We start from the raw sequence: 27,866 nt of genomic DNA, 5'->3' as shown, positions 1-27,866 counted from the left end.
CGAGGGCAGGAGATTCTACAAACATGAAATCAAAAGCATGAAAAATTTATTGAATCATTATTTTAATATTACAAAATAATAAGAACACAAGAGGACAATTTAAAAGCTGAAACTCTAAAGAATGTTCTTCTATGTACAGAAAATAATAAGGTATAAACATAAAACTAGAACAAAAGGGCACGCGACTGCCGATTTCTATACGTCCACTAGGTCGGTGAATCGAATCGCTATAATTTGGCCTCTCATAATTAATTTACCGCCATAATAGGCGTATCACTTGCGATTCAATTCGGTAGTGAACGTAATAACGATTGGCGAATATAAGTCCCGCAAATTGCTAATGTGCGTGGCCGCGATTTTAGTGACGTTCAGCACTTGACTGAAATTTTGAGCTGATGGTATATTTTTATTTCGGCTGACGTCAAAATGACGTCATTTTGATGTTAATGAGACATGGTTCCAGCGCAATAGCAACTTGCGGGACTTATATTTTAAAACCAGTTTAATCACGACAACGAAATTTACGAAAACGAACTATTCTACTTTTGCTGTCACTCATGGTTCCCGTTTCAGTTTCTCGACGTGTTTGTCATCACATGGCCCTGATGATCATCATCCCATAGCGTATGTCCAATTTTTAGGAACTTCTGCACTAATTGGCTGGACACGAGCGCTCCATTTATAGTGTTCTGCTCCCTCATCTCCTGGAAGTCACCGAGGGGAACGTTAAATATCCGGAGATCTTGTGTTTGTGAAATGTTACCTGTGAATAAATCAAAAATTACTAACTAAACTGCTATACAAATATTATATAGTAAATATTTTCTGAGTCTGTTCTACCAGTGCTATATGCCTACAGGATTAGCGCCAGAGTATGATAGCTGGTAAAGTAAAATGTCAATCGCAACATTTGTGATAAAGTACACATAAGTACAAATAAGCACAAATAAGTAACATTGCAAATAATGCTCTAAATGCACAGGGATAATGCAGCTTACTACACCGGTGCGTTTCCAACTTGCGTAGTGTATGCGTTATGTAATCTGCTGAAGATACATGCGTATAAGAATGCGTGTTGTATGTCGTCACAAACGCGGGAGACGAGGGAGACGATGTAAGAGAGTTACGTGCACCACAGGATTTTATTGCATGCGCTACTGTCAGCGAACATGAGGCATGCGCACAGGCATACGACATCTCCGTAGTTAGCGCTTGCACAGTTGAAACACAAGTTGAAAGCGCACCAGTGTAGTTTTTTTTACCAGCAGCTCGGAATCCCGTCCGATGTTCGACGTAGCAATAAGTGTAGCCTATGAAGATGCCAGCGGCGACTGCAGACAGCGTCATGATGAGCAGGCCTGCGGTGAACAATACGCATATCATCCATCTTGGCTTGCTGGAACCAAACTAATTATGCTTTTCTAACCGAATTTCTGCCACGGCAGCCGACGACTAGAGCTACGCAGAAGACATAAGTATGTGCGAGTACACAGGTGCACTCTTTTTTCTCTTATCTCATAATCCGATGGGACGGCAATCTGCCACGACCAGAGAGAGACCCTATACTTGGTTTATGAAGGGAATATAATATTAAAGATCTAATTCTCTCTATCTAAATGTAAATCTCCACCAATCTTCTCATCTGTATAAAATGTAGTTAAGTAGATACCTTTTTGACGATTTTGACTACCTCCCTGGCGCAGTCGTGAGCGCTGTGGTCTTATTAGTGGGAGGTCCCGGGTTCGATTCCTGGCAGGGGTTTGGAATTTTATAATTTCTAAATTTCTGGTCTGGTCTGGTGGGAGGCTTCAGCCGTGGCTAGTTACGACCCTACCGGCAAAGCCGTGCCGCCAAGCGATTAAGCGTTCCGGTACGATGCCGTGTAGAAACCAAAGGGGTACGGGTTTAATAAAAACTGCCATATCCCTTCCAGGTTAACCCGCTATCATCTTAGACTGCATCATCACTAACCATCAGGTGAGATTGCAGTCAAGGGATAACTTGTATCTGAATTTTAAAAAAAATTTAAAAAAAACCTACCTACTTCATAATTTCGACAGCAAACCTGTTTTTTTTAAATATAAGTTAAGTGTAATTGACCTGCACTTGGCCAGTGCCGAAGAAGATTTCTGCTAAGTAGATTTGTTGTTGGTCAAATATTGTTTTAGACTTACACACTACAGTCGATGAAAATGTAAGTAATAATTGACTATGAGAAACAATTTGATTCGTAACGCCTGAAATTTTTTTGTTTCATAAAACAATGATCCGAGAAACTAGAATAATTTTAGCATTCAATTTTATTACATTTTTGCGTTGGCGTTTTTGTGTAAGACGTTCTTGAAGGAAAAGTTATTTTAAATTTTATTACCATCAGAAAAGTATAAAAACTTAATTACAATCTACGTGTTTCTACGAACTATTTACCCCGCCCAAAACTCCGTCTAAGTGATATTCCAAGGCAAGGACCTTCAGTAAGAAAGGTTTATTTATATAAATTCGAAAATTCAGGAAATATCTACAGCATAGATTAATAATTAATTATTGGTCTCGCTCCGCTAGCATCTTTTTAGCCCTGATGTATAGTCACAATAACCAAAAGGGTATGGGTTTAATAATAACTGCCATACTCCTTCCAGGTTAGCCCATGCTAAAACCCCCGTTAAAACGCGCATGCCATCAGGCCAGTATAATATCTTTTTTATTCAGATACAAGTTAGCCCTTGACTGCAATCTCACCTGGTGGTAAGTGATGATGCAGTCTAAGATGGAAGCGGGCTAACCTGGAAGGGGTATGTCAGTTTTTTTACTAAACCCATGTCCCTTTGGTTTCCACACGGCATCGTACCGGAACGCGAAATCGCTTGGCGGCACGGCTTTGCCGGTAGGGTGGTATGCTTTCAAACTTACCCCTTCAAAGAATTGTGAAGGTTCTCTGGTTTTAGAATAATATACCCAGTCATCTCCTGAAATATACACAGAAGGAAAGAGGAAAATAGTTGAAAATTTATAAGAAAATAAACTAACTTGACAGCTGTTTAAGTTTTTTTATCGACAAATGCACTCAATTCTATCGATAGCTGTCGATTCATTATACGTTTCGATTGTATAGTGTATAAAACTACGGTATAAAATAAAATTATTCATGGTTTTGAAGCTTTTGTCACAATTTTGACAATATTATTGTTTGTTAATTATTTACACAATTTTTTACAGATTTTTATACAATTTTTATACTTCCTACATGTTTCTTATTTTCATTTGAAATAATATGTGTAATTGCAGCAAATGCACATATTGCATGGGCAATATAATTTACATATGCGAAAGGTAAGTGGCAGAGTGAGTAAGTGGTTAAGTTAATTTATAATATACTAGCTGATCCCCGCGGCTTCGCCCGCGTGTATATATAATATAGCCTATGTCACTCAGGAATAATGTAGCTTTCGATTGGTGAAAGAATTTTCAAAATCGGTTCAGTAGTTCCAGAGATTACGTCGTTAAGAGGTAATGTCGTTAAGTTTGTTTGTAGGGGACAAACAAACTTAACGACATTACCTCTTTATAATATTAGTATAGAAAGGTATGGTTAGATCATCTGATTTAAATACAGAGTCAAGGCAAATTTTATGGAGATCGACTTGTTGGCTTATAAAAAAAACCTGCAAACTTTCGGAGGTCCAAAATCTCTAGTGTCCAGTAATCTACACCTACTAGTTTTTTTACTTTCAAGCTAAGTTGCTTCTCCTTGAAATGGGTATAGATAGGAGGTGCACTATACGCCACATGAGTAAAGAGTGCTATACACGACCTTGTTAATACGAACTGGCAATGAAATCATGATGCGAACGAAAAAGCTAACTCGAGCAGCTATGCTCCAACTCTAAAACGTCTAAAGTGGTCTAAGCGCGGCGCAGGCAAATCGCGTCACTTACGCGTTTATTCCGATAAGGCTTCTGCGATTTGTTTATCTGCATACTTACCAAGGCAACGGACTATACCAAATAGGTGGGGTGCTTGAAGCCTTAACCATTAATGATGTTTGTACAGGTTGGCATCATGTTGCGCTGCGACGTCGGTGGTCACGTGCATAGTCGCCACACTGCTCATAATGCTGGCCCTCGGCGTAGGACTCGGCTACAACTATTGCTTCGTTGACTTGGAAACTGGCAGATATAAAGATGGTACGTAGTGTACTTGTATTGTTCGGTATAGTTCTTGCATATCATGAGGGCGAGCTCATGCTTATGTTTACCTAAGTCGTATCGGCACTAGTAAGGTAAAGTTTTTTTTTAAATCTTTTATTAACAGGCTTTTCAATGTTAAGTCAAGGTACTTAATTTATCTGATCATTTAGTTAGTGTAAGTGGCACGGCCGCGCCGTTCCAATTAGATGTAAAATAAATAAATGTATATGTAATATGTAGTCTAGGTACAGTCTATACCTAGAGTACTATTATTTATTCTAAGATTGCGATTAGATTGTTTGATTCTGTCAATACCATCAATATTTCCTCGATATAGGTAGGATCGCGATATTGCGAATCGCCTGATAATATTGATAGTCTAACCCTGGCTTCAACGTTAAGCCGGTTCAGGATATTATTTAAGTCGAAAACACACTTTCGCATTTATATTTAGTATTTAGTATGGATTTCTCAGAAAGAATATTAATCGTGTCTAACACGTAATAATAATAAAGGTAGGTATAGAATTAGGACAAAAATACTATTTATAAACTTGGAAACGTTCCTGTTAACGATATAGTTATAAAAATATTTTGCGTAGGTATAATATTATATCGTAATAAAGGCAATTGTTTTGCAGATAATAGAAATCTTTCTACAACATTGAAACCAGAGAGTGTGAACACACTCTCAACGACGGGTAAATCGGATTTGATTGTGACACATCCGACGCATCAGGATACTATAACTCCATTTTCAATCAAGATCGCTCCTACGATGGACGTGCCATTGTTCGCCGGGATCGACTTCTCTCTACTAATACAGAAGATAAAAGAAAGAAAACGGAATTACACTATGCACTTGATAGTTTAATGTAAACGCATGCTAGCAGTGCGATGTGCGAACTTTGAACTATGAATACCTATAGTAGGTACGCGATAATTCAAAGTCTAAACGGATGCTAGCAGACAGACAGACACACCGACACACTTTGGCGTTTTATAATATTGGTGTAAATATAAGTAAGAAGATTAGTATTAGATACTATTTCAATAAATATACGAATATAATATTCAAGAAACTTTCATAAAATTGTAAGCATCTTGAATATATTTGAACTTTGAACTTTATTATTCTCGGCTTAATCACAAATTACAGTTAAGAAAAAATATTTTTTATATATCTGATCGCTTCGTTGAGAGCAGGGATCACATCGTCTTGGAAGATATACATCCCAACAGCAGCCGCTACCATTAAAGGTAATATTATGAAACAACATGATTTACATACACAAACTGGGCACATACTGAAAGAAAGAAGCTTGTGAGATCGCACAGGGACATTGGAGGCGCAAGAGGTGGAACAGGCGTGGCACAGAATACTTATAGCAACTCTTGTTACGATGCAATAAAGTGCAGTTCAGTTCGCACATTTCTGCGCTCTAAAATTTAATAAACGCCTCTCTTTCTATCGTGTAGCTCTTATAATATCTTAATCTCTCTCAGAAGGCAATTTTAGCGGAAAACAGGCACAAAATTCAACTTTTAAGTTGTACGAATACTTGAGGACGTGTGGCGTAGCTGTTGTGTCAGCGCATATCAGCCGATTGCGCTGGTTAAGCAATATTGATACAAATTTTTTACTTGATGGGTGACCCACTATAGAGGTCTAAAGGCCTTTTTGTTTCCTATTAGACCTGAGCCATTTAGATATTGCAGATTTTAGTTAGTTGTATACTTGATGAACACCATGGGCCCTGTAAGGCCCTTTGTATGCGTTGACCCACTCGATCGGCAAATGAATTTGGCGAACCTATTTGGTGCTATTTGGCATATATTTGCCACGTTCGGCCAATGCTGGTTGGCCTGGTATGGATTGTTAAACACTCTTCAAAGAATTTGGCGCAATTTGCAATCAGCGCTTAGTAATATTACGAGTCTGCATGAAAAATTGAGGTTTTACATTTATGGGGAACCTTATACTAGGATGGAGAAGAAGAATTATTAGGTATTATTCTTGTATTATTAAAGTAATGGAATATTTTACCACATCATATCAAAATTGCACGCGGAGCGGGTGCTTCGTGCGCTTTTGTTAGACATTATATTGCATTCCTTTCACCATTATTACCTATTTCTTTGTTGCTTTATTTATTAAAACTCTTGTTGAAGCGGGTATCATGACATTTATGACGATGAAATTGCCTAGGTCATAACCACAGGTCATAACCTTGTCATAACTATTAATCTATGGTTTTAACTGAAGAACCCATGAACCAAAAACCAGAAAGTAGGATTTCTACTAGCTATGGACTATATTCTATAGGTCAAGTGTGGGGCCTTCGTTGACACCTACTTACGGAGTGCTGCGGCTTCGGCTTCATTCCATCAGACAGGTGTGCGTTGCGCTTCAAATAGTGCTCTATCAGTTTAGGGCCCTATCTCATTAAGACACCAGTGGCAGCGCAACCAGCTGGGCTACCAATAAGCTAGTAGAGATATTTGGCGTATCATTTACTCGACCACCAGTTGCGTTTGACGCCTCTCCCGCACACTGGTCACTGGTCGTGCGTGACGATGTCATTCGCACGTGTACCCTGTTGATGTGAGGTGGATGCTCTCCCCCTTTTTTTTACTGGGGAAAATACACTTCTGAATCCTGCACAAAAGCGGGTATGTGGGACTCACTGGCAGAAAAAAACCCTAGCGGCGCAGTCCGCTTGTCAAGAATGCGGCGTCTCAGGATCCCGAGTATCGGATGCGACTGAAACGTTTCAAAGTTGAACCGGCACAGGTTTTCACCTATTTCCTAAGGCGGGAGAAGGTGAGCATAATGCCTTCTTATTCTCTCTTGTCTTCTTCTGCACGCCTCCTTCAGTGTGCTTGTTATCACCTTGGTGCCTGTTCTGGTATTTCTCGTTTGGCAGTTCAAGACATAACGGTGTTGCGACCGGTGGCACTGGCATGGTGTCCAAGTGAGATAATGGCCTTATACAGTATACTCACACCTATACTGATTGAAGATCATAAAAGATATGAACAAACAGGTTTTAAATAAAAAAAACTTTGAGAACTCTGTTGTAAAATATGATTTATTATTAAACATTGCAGTGTTATGTAATGAAACATAACGCGACAATATACAACACCTTCCCATCCTCCCCTTTCGAAAGATTTTGGCCAAAAATCGTTACTTTTTATCTTGTTCGCCATAATTTGTAGCTTGAAAAAGGTTTCGACAAATGTTTTTCTCACGTAGACAGTCTTTGACATTCTGTAATAGAAAAAAATGATATTTCCTAAATACTCTCAGAATTAGAAAGGTTTGGCCCGTTTGGCCATACCTACCTACACGAGCCAAGTTCGGATTAATAGACTTCACAAACCTTTGAGAACATTATGGTGAACTCTCAGGCATGCATGAAACGCTCAGGATGACGTTTTCCTTCACCCTTTAGAGCAAGTAGTACGTAATTGTTTAAAATGAACATAGCTCTGAAAGAGGCCCGGGAATGAATCCCGGATCCCCCGACTAGGAAGCCGACCGACTTTAAGTAATATCATTGTTACATCCATTATTTGCATAGTGCTAGTGCAATATAAAGAACACAAGAACAAAGTGTCTTCCAATAAAGTATGTTAACTATAGACTAAGATAAGTCAATGGACCGATTCTTAGGTATAAGTACGTGTATAAGTTTAGGTTAATATAATATTATTACTTATTAGCCTCTCTATAGGCTAGATTGTAATGATAGTAAAGTACTGTTGTCACTACTTTACGATTTAAAAAAAAACGTACATTATTTAACCAGAACAACGGCCAAGACAAGGCTCATAAAGTTAGTAAGTAAGAGGAAAGATACAAAATATATAATGTACACTCAGTTTTGAACAAATACTGTATTCTGAGTATGTAGAGCAAATAAAAAATCTAGCTGCCACAAAGATGGGCGAGGATGATTTTTTGAAGGGAAGGCCACAAAAATGTCTCAGCTCTACATTTTCAAAATTTCCGCTTCTAGCAAGATTTGTAAAACAATCGTAAGAAATAAATAACCAATAAACATCGTGTTCGGTGAAAAAATCAATCAAAAGATTTTCGACTTAAAAAGTGACTCAATCATTTTCACCAAACACGCGACGAAAATTTTAATCAAGTATCTACCTAATAATGAAGAATATTGAAAAAAGACTCAGCGCTGTTAAATTTTAACTAGGATTTCAGGACTGCCCCTATTTCCCCTTAAATCAAATTGATGCTCACACATTCAATAGAGAACCCAAGATTTCTAAATAAATAAATATATATTAAAAACACAACAACTTTTTTGCCCTAATACATACATATCACTTCGGCGGCAAACAGAAACAGTAGAACCAGTAGTCCTATGATGACCAATACGAAGCATATTGTTGTCTGAGCTGCGACATTCAAAGCTTCGTTGCTGATAAAAATATTATGCCAGCTGTGGACAATATATTTTCTGAAAAATCTTATAGCCTACAAAGTGTAATGGACATTCTGATTTTCAGCCTCAGAGATAGCTCTATCGTCGCGTCGATGGTCTTAGCCAATGACATTCTAATAAGCATGACATGCTTATTAGAATGTCATTGGTCTTAGCGAATTTTTGTCCTGGTGGCATCATTAGGGCGGCGATCCCCAAATTCTTTAGATTTTCAGCTCATTTTGATCTTGGAGAATTTTTTGCTTAGTGATAACCACATGAGGTAAATAATGACCACACTCTGAAAAATGAAAATGGCCCACTCCCCTTGAAATTAAGCTAGGCCTCATACCTACTGCAAGGGAAGTATTGCACTATGTAGGTATACCAATAAGATGAAATCGTGAACATACCACATAACTTTTCCACGAAATAATCATTTTCGTGAATTTTGTGTCATAAATGCATGTGCCGGTTGAGCGACGAATTTTGCCATTTGCTGTCATAAAGTTGGCATTATCTATCATGATGACAACAGAGCATAAAATAGGTTCCTTTAATCTAAGATAAAATACACCCTCATTAATTGTCTATGAGTTTTATGACAAAAGTATCTTTAGCTGGTAGCTGGTGAGTAGCTGGTAGTAGTCAGGTATTACCTACGTCTTCTTCTTCCTTACCTTATCCCACGCTACGTGGGGTCGGCACAACATGTCTTCTTCTTCCACTCATTCCTGTCATTCGTCAACGTATCATCCACTTCTTTTTCACGCATATCCTCTTTCACGCAATCCATCCACCTTTTCTTTGGTCGTCCTCTCCTCTTTTTTCCTTCCACATGCATACTTAACATTCTTCTAGTGACATGGCTTTCTTCCCTCCGCATTATATGCCCATACCATGCCAGCCTATTACCCCTGATCTTTTCTACCACTGGCGCTACTTTCAAACTACCCCTTATATATTCATTTCTTATCTTATCCATCCTTGTCACACCACACATCCATCTCAACATTCGCATTTCAGTCGCATGTACTCGCCTTTCATCCATCCCTTTCACCGCCCAACATTCTGAACCATACAATGTGACAGGTCTAACGACTGTTTTATAGATTTTCCCCTTAAGTTTAAGGGGCATTTGCGGGTCGCATGTAACACCTGAGACCTGTCGCCATTTCATCCATCCCGCATTCATTCTATTGTTCACGTCTCGGTCAATATTACCGTCGTTTTGGAAGAGCGAACCGAGGTACCGGAAATTGGAACAAACAGGTAAGTTTATGCCATCTAGAGCAATTTCAGAGAAACTGGAGGGGCCACCGAAGTCACAGAACATATGTTCTGTCTTAGTTCGGCTGATCCTTAGGCCAACACTTTCCAATTTCTCTTGCCAGTTACATAGTCTGTTCTGGACTTCGGTCGCATCTTCTCCGACAAGCACAATGTCATCGGCAAACAGCATGCACCAGGGTGCCTGTTCCTGTATGTTTGACGTCAGAGCATCCATTATCAGGACAAACAAGTAAGGACTTAAAGCCGATCCCTGATGCAAACCTACTTCCACATTGAACCTGTCTGTAACTCCAGCTTCTGACCGGACCCTTGTGCTCGCTCGTCTATACATCGCTTTCACAAGCCTCACGTACTTCCCAGGCACTCTCTTTACTTTCATAGCCCACCACAAAACATCACGAGGAACTCTATCATATGCCTTCTCCAGGTCGATAAATACCATGTGCAGGTTTCTACGTGCACCCCTGTATTTCTCGCAGAGTTGACGGAGTGCGAATGTTGCATCTGTGGTACCTCGACCGGGCATAAACCCGAACTGGTTTTGTGTGACCTCTGTCTCCTCTCTCAGTCTCCTTTCTATCACTTTTTCCCAAATCTTCATACTATGCGACATGAGCTTTATTACCTACAGGTATTACCTACGTAATAGGTAGGTATTAACTATAGTCAAAACGCGTGGATTAAGGTTTTTAAAAATCCCTTGGGAACTCTTTGTTTTACCAAGATAAAAAGTAGCCTATGTCACTCTCCAGGTATTAAACTACACCCATGCAAAATATCACGTGGCACTGTTGCTCCGTTGCGACGTGATTGAAGGACAAATCAACAAACAAACACACTTTTGCATTTATAATAGGGGTAGTGATTAGTAAAGGTCAGTGACATAGATACATAGCTAAATGGACAGACGTTATAAAACGAGTCGCAGGGAGCCGCTGGATACAGGCGGCGCAAGACTGGCGCATGCCCAGCAGTGGAAGTCTATCGGTTGACGATAATGATGATGAACTATATTATTCTGCCGGAATTTACCTGTGTCAAATTCTTAACTCGTACTTCTAAATCTTTACAATCCACCTGAAAAATAAAACTCTTTTTACGGTGTTATCATGAACGTATAACATTTATGATTAAGATATTAACTTGAAGGAAATACCTATAAAGTTATATCAGAAATTGCAGAACAACCTCCGGAATTTGAATCAGCAACTCTCTCGGAATCGCTAACTGAGCACCTGGCCACATGAGTAGATAGTCGTGACCGGCCATTATTTATAACACGGTACCGTGATAAGAACGTGGTAAGTAGGTACCTAAGCTTGCGTTTCCACTGACGTGGAGCTGGATAGAACGAAGTCGAGCAGGCTATGGTGCCGAGTGGAGGGCACGAAGCAGAGAGTAGCTGTACGGTGCAGCGCGACGGGTACGGTAGACAAATTTGACTGAGCGGAACACGGCTCAATGCAGCTCTAGTCTGCTTAGCTCAACTAAGCTTCACTCCGCCCTGCTCCGCTTCAATGGAAATGCATCCTCAAACTGCCAAATTTCTTGCTGATTTTTTCGGTAGGAGGAACTAGTGAGAGATTCGCTTGACGATTCGAAGGTATTTTAAAGTTTATTTATAAGTTAAAAAAACCATCTATTTCTATTTTCAAATACGATTCATAGAGAAAGTGAGACAGGATATACTATTGTACTTACAAAGCGCCTCAGCCAATAAAAATAGGCAAACTGCTATGATTCCTAGAATGACAGCACAGCAAAGTAGCTTGCAGCACAGATCGAAGCAGCACCGCGAGCAGCAAGAGCAGGGATTCGGGAGAGGAATGCAGCAACAACCGCCACTGCCACTTCCAATCACAATGTTCCGAAAACTGTTTAATGTAATGTGAAGTTATCCTACTAATATTATAAATGTGGATGTTGGGATGTTTGTGATGTTTGGATTTTTGTTACTCAATCACGCAAAAACTACCGGACGGATTTGGCTGAAATTTAGAATGGAGATAGATTATAGGCTACTTTTTATCCCGGAAAATCAAAAAGTTCCCACGGGATTTTGAAAAACGTAAATCCACGCGGACGAAGTCGTGGGCATCAGCTAGTAAATTATAATAATATGATTATTATTAGGGAAACAGGAACAAAGAGGACGAAATTGCGGTACCCGTTGCTTCAATAAATAAATCACGATTAGTAGCCTTCTATTTGGGAGGTTGGGGCTTCGATCCCGGGTATGCATTTCTAACTTTTCGAAGTTAGGTAGTGCGTTTTAAGCAATTAAATATTAAAATTGCTTTAACGGTGAAGGAAAACATCATGAGGGAACTTGCATTACGGCATGCCTGAGAGTTCTCCATAACGTTCTCAAAGGTGTATGAAGTCTGCCAATCTGCAGTGGGTCAGCGTGTGAGACTATGGCCTAAACCCTTCTCATTCTGAGAGGAGACCCAGTCGCTAGTGGACCAGCGATTGGTTGATCATGATGATGATGATGATAATTAACGTTAACGGATTAAAAAAATTCAAACTAAACTAAAAAAACTAAAGGAGAGACTACAGAAGATAAACGAAACACAGGAATAAATGTTTCAATTTTAATATTTAGGACTAATTTGCATGAGTAAATCGGTAGAATATGAATACAAAATACTCATATTATGTTTTTAAATGCAAATTGCCGTCTCCATGTTTCATGACACGGTCTACATTGAATCTCGAATTTTGTCCTAACTTGCAAGCTTATGAATTTACAATGCGTGGAATATGTTTGAATAGGGTTGGTTTCTGAAATTTTATGCAAAGGAAAAAACTCCTTTGCTCGCATTTTGCTTAAAATACTGAATAAGCACAAAGTCAGCCATAATAATAATTTACTTAAATACTTAATAAACCCTTTTGCAAAAGCTGGGTGGTTTTGTTTTATTGTTTAACTGGCAATAATTTACTACTAACTACGTACAATGCAATGTGTAAAAATATGTGATAAGTACTGGCATGGGATAGCTTAATAGGAAGGACCTGGACTCGATATTAAAAAACAGGCTCTCTTCAGAGGGTGAGAAATCATTTCACTAAGCTGTGAGATGACCTCGTTTCCCCTATTTTCCCTTTCCACTTGGCCTCATAGGTTCATTCAGGACCTCCGTCCTGAGCTTCTGACTTTGCACTTTACAAAAACGCTCGAAGTAGAAAATCTTAAGACTTTTCGGTGCATTGTATCAAGGACAAAAAAGCAAATAAAATCGTGTGTCCAGATATTTTACTATCGAACGATCGCTTATAGCCATCTATATAATATTTTCATATTATCATAGTTTCCTAGAGTTACCCGTGCAGCCATGCAGTTACCGTCGAGCTGCGTTACAAATTAAAGACATGCAGGGTGCAGAAACAAGCTAGTAAATAAAGAACAGTCTCCTATTTACTTACCACATAGTTTATTTCATGATAGTTAATAGATATTTGCTACGGTATTACTTTTTGCTTCATTGTTGAACATTTCTATATTTACTCAATAAGCGTATTTTCCCCTTATTTTACCAGGTGACAACTTTTTTAATCAACCTTATGTCAACCTTGCACAGAATCCTTGACATGGCTGCACCATGGCTGACTGACATCACTAATATCAAAGAGTAGGTATGTATAACCACTAATCTCTATTAGCCTAATCATGGCCTAATCTATGAGTCTATAAAGTCTATACACTAGCCTCTTCTTTCTTTATTAAGTAGTCTTAGGTCTTAGCACATCTATATAGCACCTAAGTATGTATAGCAAAAGAGTCCGCAAGTAGACCTTACACTAAGCACTATAAGTGGATCTAGTCAGCTGGTAAATAAAAGTTCATCTTTTATACCTTTTTTCATCGATGTCTTCTTTGGTCGAGGAAGGCTCAGGAAGGCATCAGGAAGGACTGGCTGTGGTGGTATTCATTGCATAAGGCTTTAGTCAAACAGCTAGTTAACGTCCACGGGTAGATAATAATATTATGATACCTAATGATGATAATTTTAAGATCATCTTCTATCATTAGATATAGGTAACCAGCTAAATCATATATATTATATATACTACCGTGCACTTGATAAAAACAAATTGTGGATAGAAAATGCTTTGCTAAACTCGTGCCAATTGATAAAACAGATATGCTAAAATTATTTAGTATTCCCGGACAATTTACCGTCGTCGTCAATTTGTGAAGCGAGAGAACAAGTCAGTTTATAAGATTGAAAATTTAGTTATCGAGGTTTAACATTCAATACTTTGTTATCTCACTTTGCCACCGTCTGCTGCATAAACAATGACTACCTACAAGTATTTTCCATACTCTGTTTTGTTTATATTACGGGCGAAACCAGTAAGATGGAAATTAGATTGCGATGTTTCTTATCATCATCATTGGGATGATTAATTTCCAGTACTTTAAGAAATATTACTTATATGCTTAAAATATTAAAATCGGATTCAACTGCTACTAGAAAGATGCTCAGTATCAAACTATTTAATACGTACATAATACTGTATTAGTATGGGTCCCTAATAATAGACTCAGTACTATCGGTCTCCGCCTTCGCTTCTCCCTCCCCCTCCGTCTTTTGATTATTCTTGTTTTCGTCTTGTCTTGTCATCGTCTTATCTTCGTCTTAACTTGGTCTTGTCTTCTTAGTCACATAGCTGCAGTCAGTTTGGGAGATCAGGGGTTGGGAGATCGTGGAATTGTGAGGCCATCGAACTGTCGGGGGTCAGGGGATCGGAAGGTCATGTGATATTTGGGGTTGAGGGATCAGGGAATCAGGGGGTTAAAGGTCGAGCTCGTGAATTGTATTGTCGTGAGCTTGTGAAGTCGTGAATTCGCGATTTCTGGAGATCGTGTAGTCGTGAGATCGTGAGCTATTTCCACTTTTTAAAAAGTTATTATTTTATACATTACTCGCTTTTTCCCACGTTTGTTCGCGTAGACGGAGTTTTAGATCATCATCATCATCAACCAATAGATGTCCACTGCTGGACTGTTAAGACTTCCACACGCCACGGTCTTGCGCCGCCTGAATCCAACGGCTCTCTGCGACTCGTCTGATGTCGTCCGTCTACCTAGTGGGGGGTCTTCCAATGCTGCGTCTTCTGGTGCGAGGTCGCCATTTCAGCACCTTGGGACCACAACGTCTATCGGTTGTACGAACTATGTGCCCTGCCCATTGCCACTTCAGCTTCGCAACCCGTTGTGCTATGTCAGTTTCTCTAGTTCTCCTACGGATCTCCTCATTTCTGATTTGATCACGTAGAGAAACTCCCGGCATATAGCTCTCTCCATCGCCCGCTGAGTGCTTTCTTATGAGTCTTAGATATCCCGTTGGAATTTCTCAAATTCGGCCGCGGGAGCGAAGCCGGGGGATCAGTAAATAACTAAAAATAAAATTGATGTAGTAGAAAGGCCTTAGTAGAAGAGTGAAAGAACATTGGATGTTTTTGTGGCATTTCAAACAATTATTTAATGCCAACTTGGGGCTGAGATTGGCCTATTTACTCCTCGGTGTAGCTAGTTCATAGTTAATGACCTATGAGCGTATTTCTCGAAGTCATCCAACGGGAGTTTAAATTGATATACCTAATCATATTATTATATATGTTACGCCTCTAGGGACTCGCCAACTTACTAAAGGCCTATTTCACTTCGGATTTCAAGTCAACGTATAGAGTTTTAATCCAGCGAATAAATAACTACCCATCCTCACATTAATTACTTAACTTACCTGTTACTTACTACCTGTGTACTTATTACCTGTGGGGTTATTCGGTAACTCGGCCGTCAGAGATCATCGCTAAATAAAAGCCATCAAGCTCATTTGACATATATTTTTATTCCATTAAAGGTTTATTTGCTTTCTCACGGGATTTTTACAAAAATTAATCCACGCGTTTTTTACATTAAAAAAAATAAACAAAATAGGGGCAGTTTAAATACAGACGACGAGCTAATTTGTATCTGAATAAAAATGAAGTAAAAAAGAGAGGTATTTCGTAATGCTAGGATGAATAATGACTTTATTCTCATAAGGCAAGTCCTCGTTTCACTCTCAAGAACACTCTCTCAGAAAACAGTTCCGATTGCGTTGCCGTCAATATTGGATGAACACACTGATACTCGAGAAAATGTTTACTAGGATACTTATTATGAAGTATAATATATATATAAGTTATAGTATATATAAGTATTATGAACCTTATTGCAAAGTTATAGAGTTAAAACTTCAGATGCTTTTCAGGAGGAATTGGTTTTGCAATTTTTCAATACTTAGGTAACATTTCACACGGACATGTAGATTGTAGACAACCTGATGACTTCTCTAGTCTGAATGGAAATTGGAATTGCAATTGAACATCACAAGGTCCTTGCATCTATTTCCAATAATATTCCGATAATTGTCGTTTTTATATACTTATACTAGCCGTATGCCCGCGACTTCGTCCGCGTGGAATTAGGTTTTCAAAATTCCCGTGGGAACTCTTTAATTTTCCGGGATAAAAAGTAGCCTTCCGTAGGATGCAAGATATCTCTGTACCAAATTTCGTGAAAATCGGTTGAACGGATGGCCCGTGAAAAGTTAGCAGACAGACAGACAGACAGACACACTTTCGCATTTATAATATTAGTATGGAAGTATGGATAATTGGAGCATGCTGCATTGTTGCATCTAGTTGCTCCGGCGTACAAAATCCTTTTTTGCTCTGAATTCACCTGAACATAAAAGCTGGAGTTTCTATGCTAAAAATAGCTATACAATTTAATTTGATCAAAAACGTAGGTACACGAACTTTTTCACGCAGCGCAGGTACGATACAGTATGAGTTATGGGCAAAGTTCGCCAGAGCGCTGTATATTTACAAGATTTTATCTCACTCGGTCTGTGTAATCAAACATACATGAGTTATATGGCCTAAAGTCATAGCTTGGATATTCCGGGCATCGTATAATACTACTACTACTACTGTATGTTACTAATTTTTTGGCAATGTTATTAACAAAAGACCCGTTTCACCCCTTTTCAACCCGTTCCGTACACCCCAGAACGCTGCAAAATCACACGGTAAGTTATTTCACCTTCTTAAAAAACCCCCTACAATTTCATCAAGTTACTAATTACTTTCGAGTTTTGGCTTTAATGACTGGCCTATAAGTACCTATCGTGTAATTACTCTGTAAACGTAACGCTTCTGTTTAAACAGGTGATATGACGTAAAGAGCGATAATTATTCTACGTCATAGAGACAAGAAGTCGGGCAGAACTAACTTCCTTCTGGTGCTCCAATATCCGTAAGCGCAGTTAAAATAATAGGAATTGGATCCGGAACGGACTGTCATACCCGATAGATTTTTATCCGAAACAATCGCACTAACAGTGTACGGAATAAATATGTAGGCGCGCTAGTCACGTACATCAGAAATAGGAAGGAGAATGACCGATAATTATTATTATTAATCCTCAGCCGACATCAGAACGTATCAGAACGTAGTAATTAACCACTAGGTACTTTAATCAATGATCTTTACAATTAGTTCTCAGCACTTTAAACAACCTATTGGATGAGTCGGGATTTACTTTCTTAAAATGAACCAGGCCGCAACGATATTCTTGTGTTATCAAATTACATGGACTATCCTCAATTATTATCATGGAAACTCTCACGTATAGCACAGGGAAACTATCAACGCAAGGTAACGAGGTAAACCTAACCTAACCCTACCTAGGTCGCCTCCAACCACCCCTCACAGCGACCCCTCACCTCACTCTAACCTAATCTCAACATCATCATCATCATCATCATAGCATCATCGCATCATGTGATTAGGGCACAATTGCTATTGCAACCTCTGAATCAAATCACTAGCCATTTCTTTATCTGATCATCTAAAGACAATCTACCACTGGTTCGGAATGCTACAGCCTACCGCGAGAAGAGCCAGCAAGAAACTCGTGTGGCGACTAGCTCAATCATCAATCTCAACTTCATGAACACTCTTAAAATAATCATTGCATTGACACTCACTATCTAAACCAGATCATATTATTGACTCCTCTTTACTAACTCGCAATATCACAATAGCTCTACCTTATCCACTCTATGCGCGTCTACATACCGAATGCCATAGCATCGTGCGCTACGGCGCCTCGAACACTATTCATCCAGGCATGCAATCGCCACACTATACCTACCTACGCGAATCCCACTCAAGGGATCGCCAGCTCGTGCCCGGTTTCCTCGAAACCACCAGAATGCAAGCTATTCGATCTAATGGGAAATTTATTGTCTGATTACCCTACCTCTTGTGTAGGGTAGTGTCTACCCTACACAAGAGTCATCAATGATTCTTAACCAAACGGGTTATACGTTTCTAAAGCGGGTACTATCAAAGTTAACTGCAAATTACTATCACACTAAACTATCACTTTAAACTAATTATTATCTCAACTGCCGGTATATCTCCAATTACACTCTAAATTACTAGCGTTTGCAGAAATAACCTTAACGGATGTCATTATAATAATCTATCCACTGAGCCAACCGTTAACTCACGAATTACTCTAATATTCACCAATATAATTAATATTCCATATTCGTCTAACAACTACGCGAACATTATTAATAGTGCTTTGCAGACAAAGTCACCGGATAGCATTAAAGGTTAGAATTACTTTAAGGTTACGATTTAACACAAACATTCTACATTATCACAATCACAGAATTAAATATCACGATCATTATTATTCACGTTAAAAGCTACCTATCTCGAATTACCTAAGCTAATCTGAATTCTAATAAAAAGGCTAGAGTGAATTCTGAATCTGACAACCTACGCGTGTCTGTCAAAATCCAACTCTGCCGGCTAATCCAAGATGGCTTCTTTTCACAGAGTAAAGCTTCCTTCATGCAACGTTTCTTTTCACGGAATCTATGACAGTAAAACCTATTATAACATTGACACGCCTACACGGCCATTCTGACATGCGACCGTCCACGGGAGCTAGTAAGTAATCAAGCACAAACAATTTCCAATCGTCAGAACATCCGCTCGTCCATCCTGACGATCAGCACAAGCACAAAACTACATATTATAAAGCATGCATAACACAACCAAAGCATGTCACAACCAAATTACTTCGCAACCATAGCATGTCGCAACCATAACATGTCACCAACGCATGTCACAACAAAAGCGTGCAACCTGGACAAGACGAGCACATCTCTTCAAGCAACCGATAAGAATCTGGCACGGACGACACTGTCCATTCATCTAACACATCTGGAGCAAGCGCGTGCATCCCTTCAACCGACCTCTTCAGGTGCGGCCCGAACGATACACCTCAACCAGGGTCGAACATCATCTGGACTGAGCGAGTGCATCCCTCCAGCCAGGCTAGACTCCACAACATCTGGAAGAAGTGTGTCCCCTCAACCAACTCTTGCGAGTCTGGCCCGGACGACACTCTCTTACCAGGATAGACTCCACAACATCTGGAAGAAGTGTGTCCCCTCAACCAACTCTTGCGAGTCTGGCCCGGACGACACTCTCTTACCAGGATAGACTCCACATCTGGAAGAAGTGTGTCCCCTCAACCAACTCTTGCGAGTCTGGCCCGGACGACACTCTTACCAGGATAAACTCACACCATCTGGAAGAAGTGTGTCCCCTCAACCAACTCTTACGAGTCTGGCCCGGACGACACTCCCACCAGGATAAACTCCATAACATCTGGAAGGACACTTCCTTACCAGGATAGACTCATAACATCTGGAAGGACACTTCCTTACCAGGATAGACTCATGAACTTACTATAACATAACATCTGCAAGCAGTGTGTTCCTTCAACCAAGTCCCACAACACACAAGCACACACATGGACCGAGAGTCCCTGATGTTTCACAATTTAAAGGTCATCCATTTAGTCATGATCTCAATGTCACATCTGTCCATTACGTCAACTAACAACATACTGAAGCGGACCGGACACATCCCGTCAGCGTCTCATCCATCAGTGTGGAATGTCGTAAGTTCACACGCTGCCACAAACGAAGTGATCTACAAGATCAATTCAGATTATTTCATTGATAATATGAAGTGAAACTGAAACATTTTCTGGGTAATAAATTAAGTAATTGCCACCAATACTTTCCAAAGTCCCATGGCTTATGAGTGCAGCACTCTTGCAGCGTCAGGATTAAATAGTTGGATCCAAACATTTTTATGGTAACGTCTCGCGAACTTCCTCTACTAATTAAAAAAAAAACTATGCAAATCGGTCAGAAACCTCGGAGAAATCGGTTTACAAAAACGCGCCGAATTGAGTACCTTCTCCTTTTGGAAAGCCGGTTAAAATTGCAAAACAAAAATGGCGGTGCAAGCTATCAGCTGTAAACTCGCTGTGAAGTCAAGTCGAACCCAAAATACTGTCGACAGTTATAGGTCCAGGTAGAGAAATCGTCTGTCACTGTCACACACAGCATTCAGTTCGTTCGCTGACTCTCTCTTTTCACTTTTCAATAAAAGGGGCAGCCACACGTGCACGCTTTCATCCCGAAGGCTGGCATTGTTAAATCCAGGTAGCTCCATATTTATTAATAACGTTGTTAATACTACGTTGGTCCTGGAAGTAACTAGTCCAAGTGTAGCTTAGGATAATGCTTGAAGTAAGCATTTTTTTATTAATAAGGGTGTTAGAGTTTAGACTATTCACTTGCCACCCAGTTCACCATCAAAGTCATAATCATTGTCATAGTCAAACTGTAGTTTGATCCGGAACATCGACCCGCATAGGCCAGTCCCTCAATCAACTACACCACAGTCAACATTGTCATAGTCAAACCGTAGTCTGATTCAGAACATTGACTCGCATAGGCCAGTCCTGCGATCAACTACACCACACTTGCCAGTATTCCATACCAGATAGATACCAACATGCACTGCATCACGGGGTTTACACAAAGCATCATTTCACACACCATTTACTACTCTTCACGTTCAGAGGCAGTGAGAGTCCAATCCGAAATATTAAGGATCTTTTAACTCTCAGATAAAACCCCGAAATCTTTTTCTGCAAATTTTACAACAAAGCCTAATTGTGGGTATTAAAATTGGAAAACTTTTCTTCTTCTTTAAACAAATTAATATCATCTTTTCTCGTAACTTTATCCTTTTATAAACCAGGCTAATGTGGGCATTATTTGCAAAACTGTGGGCATAACTTTCAAAAATGTGGGCATGTGCTCATCCCACTTCTGATGTAGGCGCGCTAGTCACGTACATCAGAAATAGGAAGGAGAATGACCGATAATTATTATTATTAATCCTCAGCCGACATCAGAACGTATCAGAACGTAGTAATTAACCACTAGGTACTTTAATCAATGATCTTTACAATTAGTTCTCAGCACTTTAAACAACCTATTGGATGAGTCGGGATTTACTTTCTTAAAATGAACCAGGCCGCAACGATATTCTTGTGTTATCAAATTACATGGACTATCCTCAATTATTATCATGGAAACTCTCACGTATAGCACAGGGAAACTATCAACGCAAGGTAACGAGGTAAACCTAACCTAACCCTACCTAGGTCGCCTCCAACCACCCCTCACAGCGACCCCTCACCTCACTCTAACCTAATCTCAACATCATCATCATCATCATCATAGCATCATCGCATCATGTGATTAGGGCACAATTGCTATTGCAACCTCTGAATCAAATCACTAGCCATTTCTTTATCTGATCATCTAAAGACAATCTACCACTGGTTCGGAATGCTACAGCCTACCGCGAGAAGAGCCAGCAAGAAACTCGTGTGGCGACTAGCTCAATCATCAATCTCAACTTCATGAACACTCTTAAAATAATCATTGCATTGACACTCACTATCTAAACCAGATCATATTATTGACTCCTCTTTACTAACTCGCAATATCACAATAGCTCTACCTTATCCACTCTATGCGCGTCTACATACCGAATGCCATAGCATCGTGCGCTACGGCGCCTCGAACACTATTCATCCAGGCATGCAATCGCCACACTATACCTACCTACGCGAATCCCACTCAAGGGATCGCCAGCTCGTGCCCGGTTTCCTCGAAACCACCAGAATGCAAGCTATTCGATCTAATGGGAAATTTATTGTCTGATTACCCTACCTCTTGTGTAGGGTAGTGTCTACCCTACACAAGAGTCATCAATGATTCTTAACCAAACGGGTTATACGTTTCTAAAGCGGGTACTATCAAAGTTAACTGCAAATTACTATCACACTAAACTATCACTTTAAACTAATTATTATCTCAACTGCCGGTATATCTCCAATTACACTCTAAATTACTAGCGTTTGCAGAAATAACCTTAACGGATGTCATTATAATAATCTATCCACTGAGCCAACCGTTAACTCACGAATTACTCTAATATTCACCAATATAATTAATATTCCATATTCGTCTAACAACTACGCGAACATTATTAATAGTGCTTTGCAGACAAAGTCACCGGATAGCATTAAAGGTTAGAATTACTTTAAGGTTACGATTTAACACAAACATTCTACATTATCACAATCACAGAATTAAATATCACGATCATTATTATTCACGTTAAAAGCTACCTATCTCGAATTACCTAAGCTAATCTGAATTCTAATAAAAAGGCTAGAGTGAATTCTGAATCTGACAACCTACGCGTGTCTGTCAAAATCCAACTCTGCCGGCTAATCCAAGATGGCTTCTTTTCACAGAGTAAAGCTTCCTTCATGCAACGTTTCTTTTCACGGAATCTATGACAGTAAAACCTATTATAACATTGACACGCCTACAAATATTACACTTCCGTTCTGTTAGCAGTTCTGTTAGTAGCAAGCAGGATTAATTACATTAGGTACCTATTTATATAAATAGAGGCCACAGATAATTCAACCTCAAGACATATACATGATTTTTGTACAATTCATATACAAGTTTGAAAACAAAATCTTTAACCCTCTAATAAATAAACCTGGAATAGCGGTGGAATAGTTATACTCTGTTTTGTCTTTCTCTGTCATCAGTAATTTGACATTTGAAGGAAAAAGACAAAACAGAGTATAACTATTCCACCGCTATTCCAGGTTTATTTGTTAGAGGGTAAATATTGGCGGGGGACAGGGGATAATGCTTTGTTGGTAAACTCAAAAGTCACGTAATCAATACGTACGTAATAAATACAATGGGCGGAATGAGGGTACCGAACGGGCGTGGGCCAACTTTTATGCTAAGCAACTGCCTAAGCTAGGCGATCGGGGGTGGTTGGCTATTGGGCGTTAAGGTGGAGGTCTGTGTTATAGGCATAGCATGCTGGTAATAGCTTTCGTACTCATCACGGCTATACAATAACTATTCTACTAGCTAACTCGTCCCTGCTTTGGACGAGCATACTAATATTATAAATGCGAAGGGGTAGTGTGTCTGTCTGTTAGTTTGTCACGGGCCACGGCCCATCAGATTAACCGAAGTTGACAAGATTTGGTACACAGGTAATGATCGACATAGACACATTTGTTTCTTAAACGTGTCCACAAAATTACACTGTGCTAAAAACCAAACAGCATTTGTATAGAAAGCGTTGGGAAGCGCGCTACGGTTGGCCTATATTTTGATTTTTGATTACTAAATTTGATTGAAGATTGCTTTGGTCGTCTACCAACCTTTTACAGCATACCTACCCTAAATCTTATCAATAAAATGTATATTCTATTCGCCATAGTTGTGTGTGTGGGGCCCGACATCTCAAGACAAGTGAGTGGCCTACCTGTTCGATGTGTTGTAATGCTGTAGGACGATATTGCCTACACCATGTAGGTATAAATGATACCTCGAATAAACATTATTTTATTCTAATCTTTTTTATATTACTTATTCTATTTTTTTCAATAGACAGGCTATCAAGAGTTGTGACTATAAACTGCTATCAGGAGTTATGTTCCAGTTGATTTCACCGCTCCATGGTCGTAAATCAACGGCTGCACCGCAATATAGGTACCTACGCTTGCACCTTTGATCTGCGAGGTACATAAACGCCGGAGTTAGATCTCGCAGCTAGTTGATTAAACGCCCACATCTCCTGTAAGTAATTATATAGTGTTACGAATGCTGGAGGTTTCCGATATAATTCTTAGAATTTCGTCTCAAACGCTGAATTTACCTACGTTTAGTACAATAGACAATCTTACTTTGATGGTGGTGACTTGTTCCATCATTCTCCATTCATTCCCTCCTCATTGCTGAGGCGCTTATTCTTACCAAGGATCACGAAGCGACAGATTTTGAGGAAACCATAGATGGGACTAGATTGACCTAAAAACTCAAAGCCGATGTTTTTGCTTCGGATTAAGTGCTCTTGGCACTTCTGAGGATTTCCTAGGCTGATCGCGATGTGCCAGCATTTCGAACTAAGTATAACAAATAGATAAAATGCATGCCCCTTATTTAATTGTGGTACAGCACAAATCACAATATTTTTAATATAACCGCTGATGCTGATGATTAAAGCGCTATACTAGGTAGCGACAGGTCGAGATGGCAATCGGGGAGGGAACGCCCCGTACATGCGGACAGTCCCCGCGCTAACCCGGTGCGGATGAGCGCGGGTGACGTGCGGGTGTGCGGGAGGTCCCCCCGCCTCATATCCCGATTGCCATCTCCACCTGTCGCCTGTCACGGACTATACTCTATAGGTACCTATAGGTAATACTTACTAGGGCTTGATAAACACAGCGAGTTGGTTTCTCCTCATACGGCTTCGTAATTAGATATTGCAGCAGCACGTTTTGTACTGTGCTGGATATTGCAATAGGTAATATAATTATAATACCTACTACTTGCTTGTTGGTTTAAGGCAATTGAATACAATACAATGCTCTTGTTCTTCTTATTATTCAATGTTCTTGAATCAGGCAATGTTCTTGTTATTATTATTCTTATTCGTGACTTGGTGTTGAATTGGTCGTAGGTAACTTTATCTTCTCTTAATCGTGACTTGATTATGACTATCTTATTATAACATGGTTGTAACTTAGTCTTGACCTTGTCTTCGTATTAACTTGGCCTGACCTGACATGGCATAACCTGGTCGTATGGCAGTTTATGACCAGCTGGTCGTAAACTGGCCTTGACTTAGTATTGTCTCGATCGTGTCTTGGTCTAGTCGTTGTTTTTGTAGACATCAGCTCATCGTCTTGTCGTGGTTTTGTTGTTGTCTTGTCGTAGTTAGGTAAGTAGATAGGTACCATTAATTAAATTATATTTCTTTATTTCATTGATAAAATATTACTTCGTGTGCATGACCGATTCAATTCAAATTACTTTATTGCGAACTAGCTGAACTTCGTTACGCCTAACAGTCGATTCAAATTTTTCTCTCCGTAAGAACCATCCTCGTACTTCAAGGAATATTATAAAAAAAGAATTAGCGAAATCGGTTCAGCTGTTCTCGAGATTTGCGATGACCAACACATTTAGTGAATCATTTTTATATTATAGATATGGGTAAACAGTGGAGATGTTAGGTGTTGTGACCAAGGGATTACATATCACGCGTGAAAATTCTATTTAAATAATTTAATTTCTAATTTTATTTCTATGCCCATGCTCTACGCATGTGAGAGAGAACGGATGTCATACGTCATGTCGTAGGTATGAACGTAACAGATTTAGGTAGTTACCTATGTCAATAAAATAAAACAAACATACTCTTCGGTGTCTTTTAATTTAATCTCATAGACCTTATATTAAATTAACGCAGATACTTTAAACAACACCTCCATGACTAGAATAACAGTTCATAATAAATATCCTCTTTAAAAACATTTGAGATAGAACAACGCTATTTATACTATCTACATAACTAGCAGAATCCCGCGACTTCGTCAGCTTTATAATTCATGCATTTCTTTTACATTACAACAAAAACTTACTTAAGTATATCAAAGAAGAGAAGAGGCGTACATTTCCGTAATGAATATGAAGGTGCCGTCAGCAGAATCAGGCGTACCGTAAAAATGCATAAGTAGAGTTCAGCACCGACTTCTGCTGACGTCATCATCATTTCTTCAATCCACCCGATGCGCCCGAAATATCACATGTCGCCAGAGCAACACAATGCGACATTGAGGCATGCGGCATGTTACATGCCACAGGGCCGCATGCTTGAACTAGCAAAAATCGTCGGCAAAATTATAACACAATGCTTACCTTCTATAAATGCGAAAGTGTATCTATCTGTCAGCTAGCTTTTCGCGGCCTATCCGTTTAAGCGGTGTTAACGTTTGGTACAGAGATAGCTTGCATCCCGGGGAAGGATATAGGCTACTTTTTGTCCTGGAAAATCAAAGAGTCCCCACGGGATTTAAAAAAAAACACACCGAAGAAGTTGCTGGCATCATCTTTTAATTCAGACACAGCTTGTATTCTTCGAATGGGTATACTTAGGCTACTTACTTAAAATCAAAAAGTTTGCACAGGATTTATAAAAAACTGACGAACCATACGCAGGCGAAGTCGTGGACATCATCTAGTAAATTAATATTGTTCAAAATAATGTTCGATGCACAGAAATACCTGATTAACTTTATTTTAATGGATAGTTTTAATTCTATACGCTCATAATAGGTACTTTATACATTTCTATCTTTGTTTTTATTCATTTACAAGGAAATGCTTTTAGTCTGTATGAAATTTTGCAACTTACGAATGCGAGAAAGCTTTTGCGGACGCGTTTGAATGAGGAACTGACATTGAACCAAAATTAATACCTATGCAATATCTATGAAGCTGCCCAAATCAGAATGAAGCTATACATCAGAGTTGGAAGATGGTTGGAAGCAAAAACAAATTGCGGAATACAATTTTGTTCGAAATGACCATTCTAATTGTGACGTTGTAAATTTTGAACTACTAATTGGCGTCTCGCTTTTAATTAAAATCTATTTTGTTCAAAGTATGTTGGTGCCACCTAGCATCAAGGTGCAGAACTACGCGTGGGTCGATTGTTCAGAGTTCATTCGAGCCACAATAGATGGCGTTTGCTTCGTTGTCAATTGTCGTAAAAATAAAACAAAATAATTAAATAAAACCATAATATCATTTGTTTATTGTTAAGTCATTAACAAAACGGTTCTTATAATATATCCTTAGGTTCCGCAAATATTCAAAAATGAATTGGCTTTATGATCAAACTAAATGAGAGCGGCCACACTCGGGTTGCGTCAGGCAACACCGATTGGTGAGATTTAGAATTTTCTCTGGAGTCAACATGTGAAGACGAATTTTTTTCGTTCCAGGAAAATCTCACTCTTTTTCGCCCATGGCTTCGCCTGGGAAAATACAATAGTTATAAAGTTAGTCATCCTAACGTATTTCAATGTTTCATCAATTATGGTGAGTGAAAAATCAAGTAATGTGGATTCGACAAAATGGCGGTTTGGTTAGAGAAAATCCTAATTTTATGATTTCATTCCAGTTCCAGTTATTTTATCTTCCCAAATAAATGAGGATAATGGGTTGTGGGTGGACTTCTGAAAACCATTGGTGGCCAGGAGTTCAATAGGTGAGTTGTGTTTGATCGGGAAAATTCCACGTGTCGAAATTTTCACACAGCACAAATTATAATCTTGTTTTTCTTTGTTACAGGGTTTCCGTTTTCCGTTTGCGTTTCCGTTTTTAGTTTTCGGTTTTCGTATTTATTTCTTTTGCACATTCACGTTGGCAACTTAATTTCTATGGATAAGACTTGGTGAAAATCTTTGTAATGAAACATTTCGGTTGTGAAGAATCAAATAAATTGAGTTTTGGATCTTGGCCGATGCCGTCCAGCTACATTGCAGTCTTCGCACCTACAAGTAAGCAAATGTTTGTAT

The 27,866-nt window shown here is 39.3% G+C and overlaps 4 protein-coding genes across 4 annotated transcripts in view; 2 read left to right on the top strand and 2 right to left on the bottom strand.

The window, feature by feature from the left end:
• Nucleotides 1-27,866, top strand: part of LOC117989018 (cytochrome c oxidase subunit 6A, mitochondrial-like) — a 104,488-nt gene that overhangs the window by 71,368 nt on the left and 5,254 nt on the right. The window lies entirely within an intron of this gene.
• LOC117988862 (uncharacterized) lies at nucleotides 425-2,975 on the bottom strand. Its single transcript, XM_034976131.2, has 3 exons — nucleotides 2,911-2,975; nucleotides 1,263-1,396; nucleotides 425-763 (listed from the first exon to the last, which is right to left on the bottom strand). Exons 1-3 carry the CDS (start codon nucleotides 2,961-2,963, stop codon nucleotides 570-572), a joined length of 381 nt encoding a protein of 126 aa, XP_034832022.1. The 5' UTR covers nucleotides 2,964-2,975; the 3' UTR covers nucleotides 425-569.
• LOC117988859 (uncharacterized) lies at nucleotides 3,267-5,145 on the top strand. Its single transcript, XM_069503355.1, has 3 exons — nucleotides 3,267-3,330; nucleotides 4,051-4,184; nucleotides 4,828-5,145. The coding sequence occupies exons 1-3, from the start codon at nucleotides 3,272-3,274 to the stop codon at nucleotides 5,058-5,060; spliced, it is 426 nt and encodes a 141-aa protein (XP_069359456.1). The 5' UTR covers nucleotides 3,267-3,271; the 3' UTR covers nucleotides 5,061-5,145.
• The window catches only part of LOC138403294 (G protein-coupled receptor 88-like), a 90,620-nt gene continuing 88,454 nt past the window's right edge, over nucleotides 25,701-27,866 (bottom strand). Inside the window, exon 5 of the mRNA XM_069503225.1 lies at nucleotides 25,701-26,875. The gene's annotated coding sequence lies outside the window, so the exon portion shown is untranslated. The remainder of the gene's footprint in view (nucleotides 26,876-27,866) is intronic.

This window comes from Maniola hyperantus, chromosome 15, assembly GCF_902806685.2.
Source record: "Maniola hyperantus chromosome 15, iAphHyp1.2, whole genome shotgun sequence".
In the NCBI taxonomy this organism is placed as follows: domain Eukaryota; kingdom Metazoa; phylum Arthropoda; class Insecta; order Lepidoptera; family Nymphalidae; genus Maniola; species Maniola hyperantus.
Note: the sequence above shows the minus strand (reverse complement) of the source record. Positions and strands in the feature narration are given on the sequence as shown.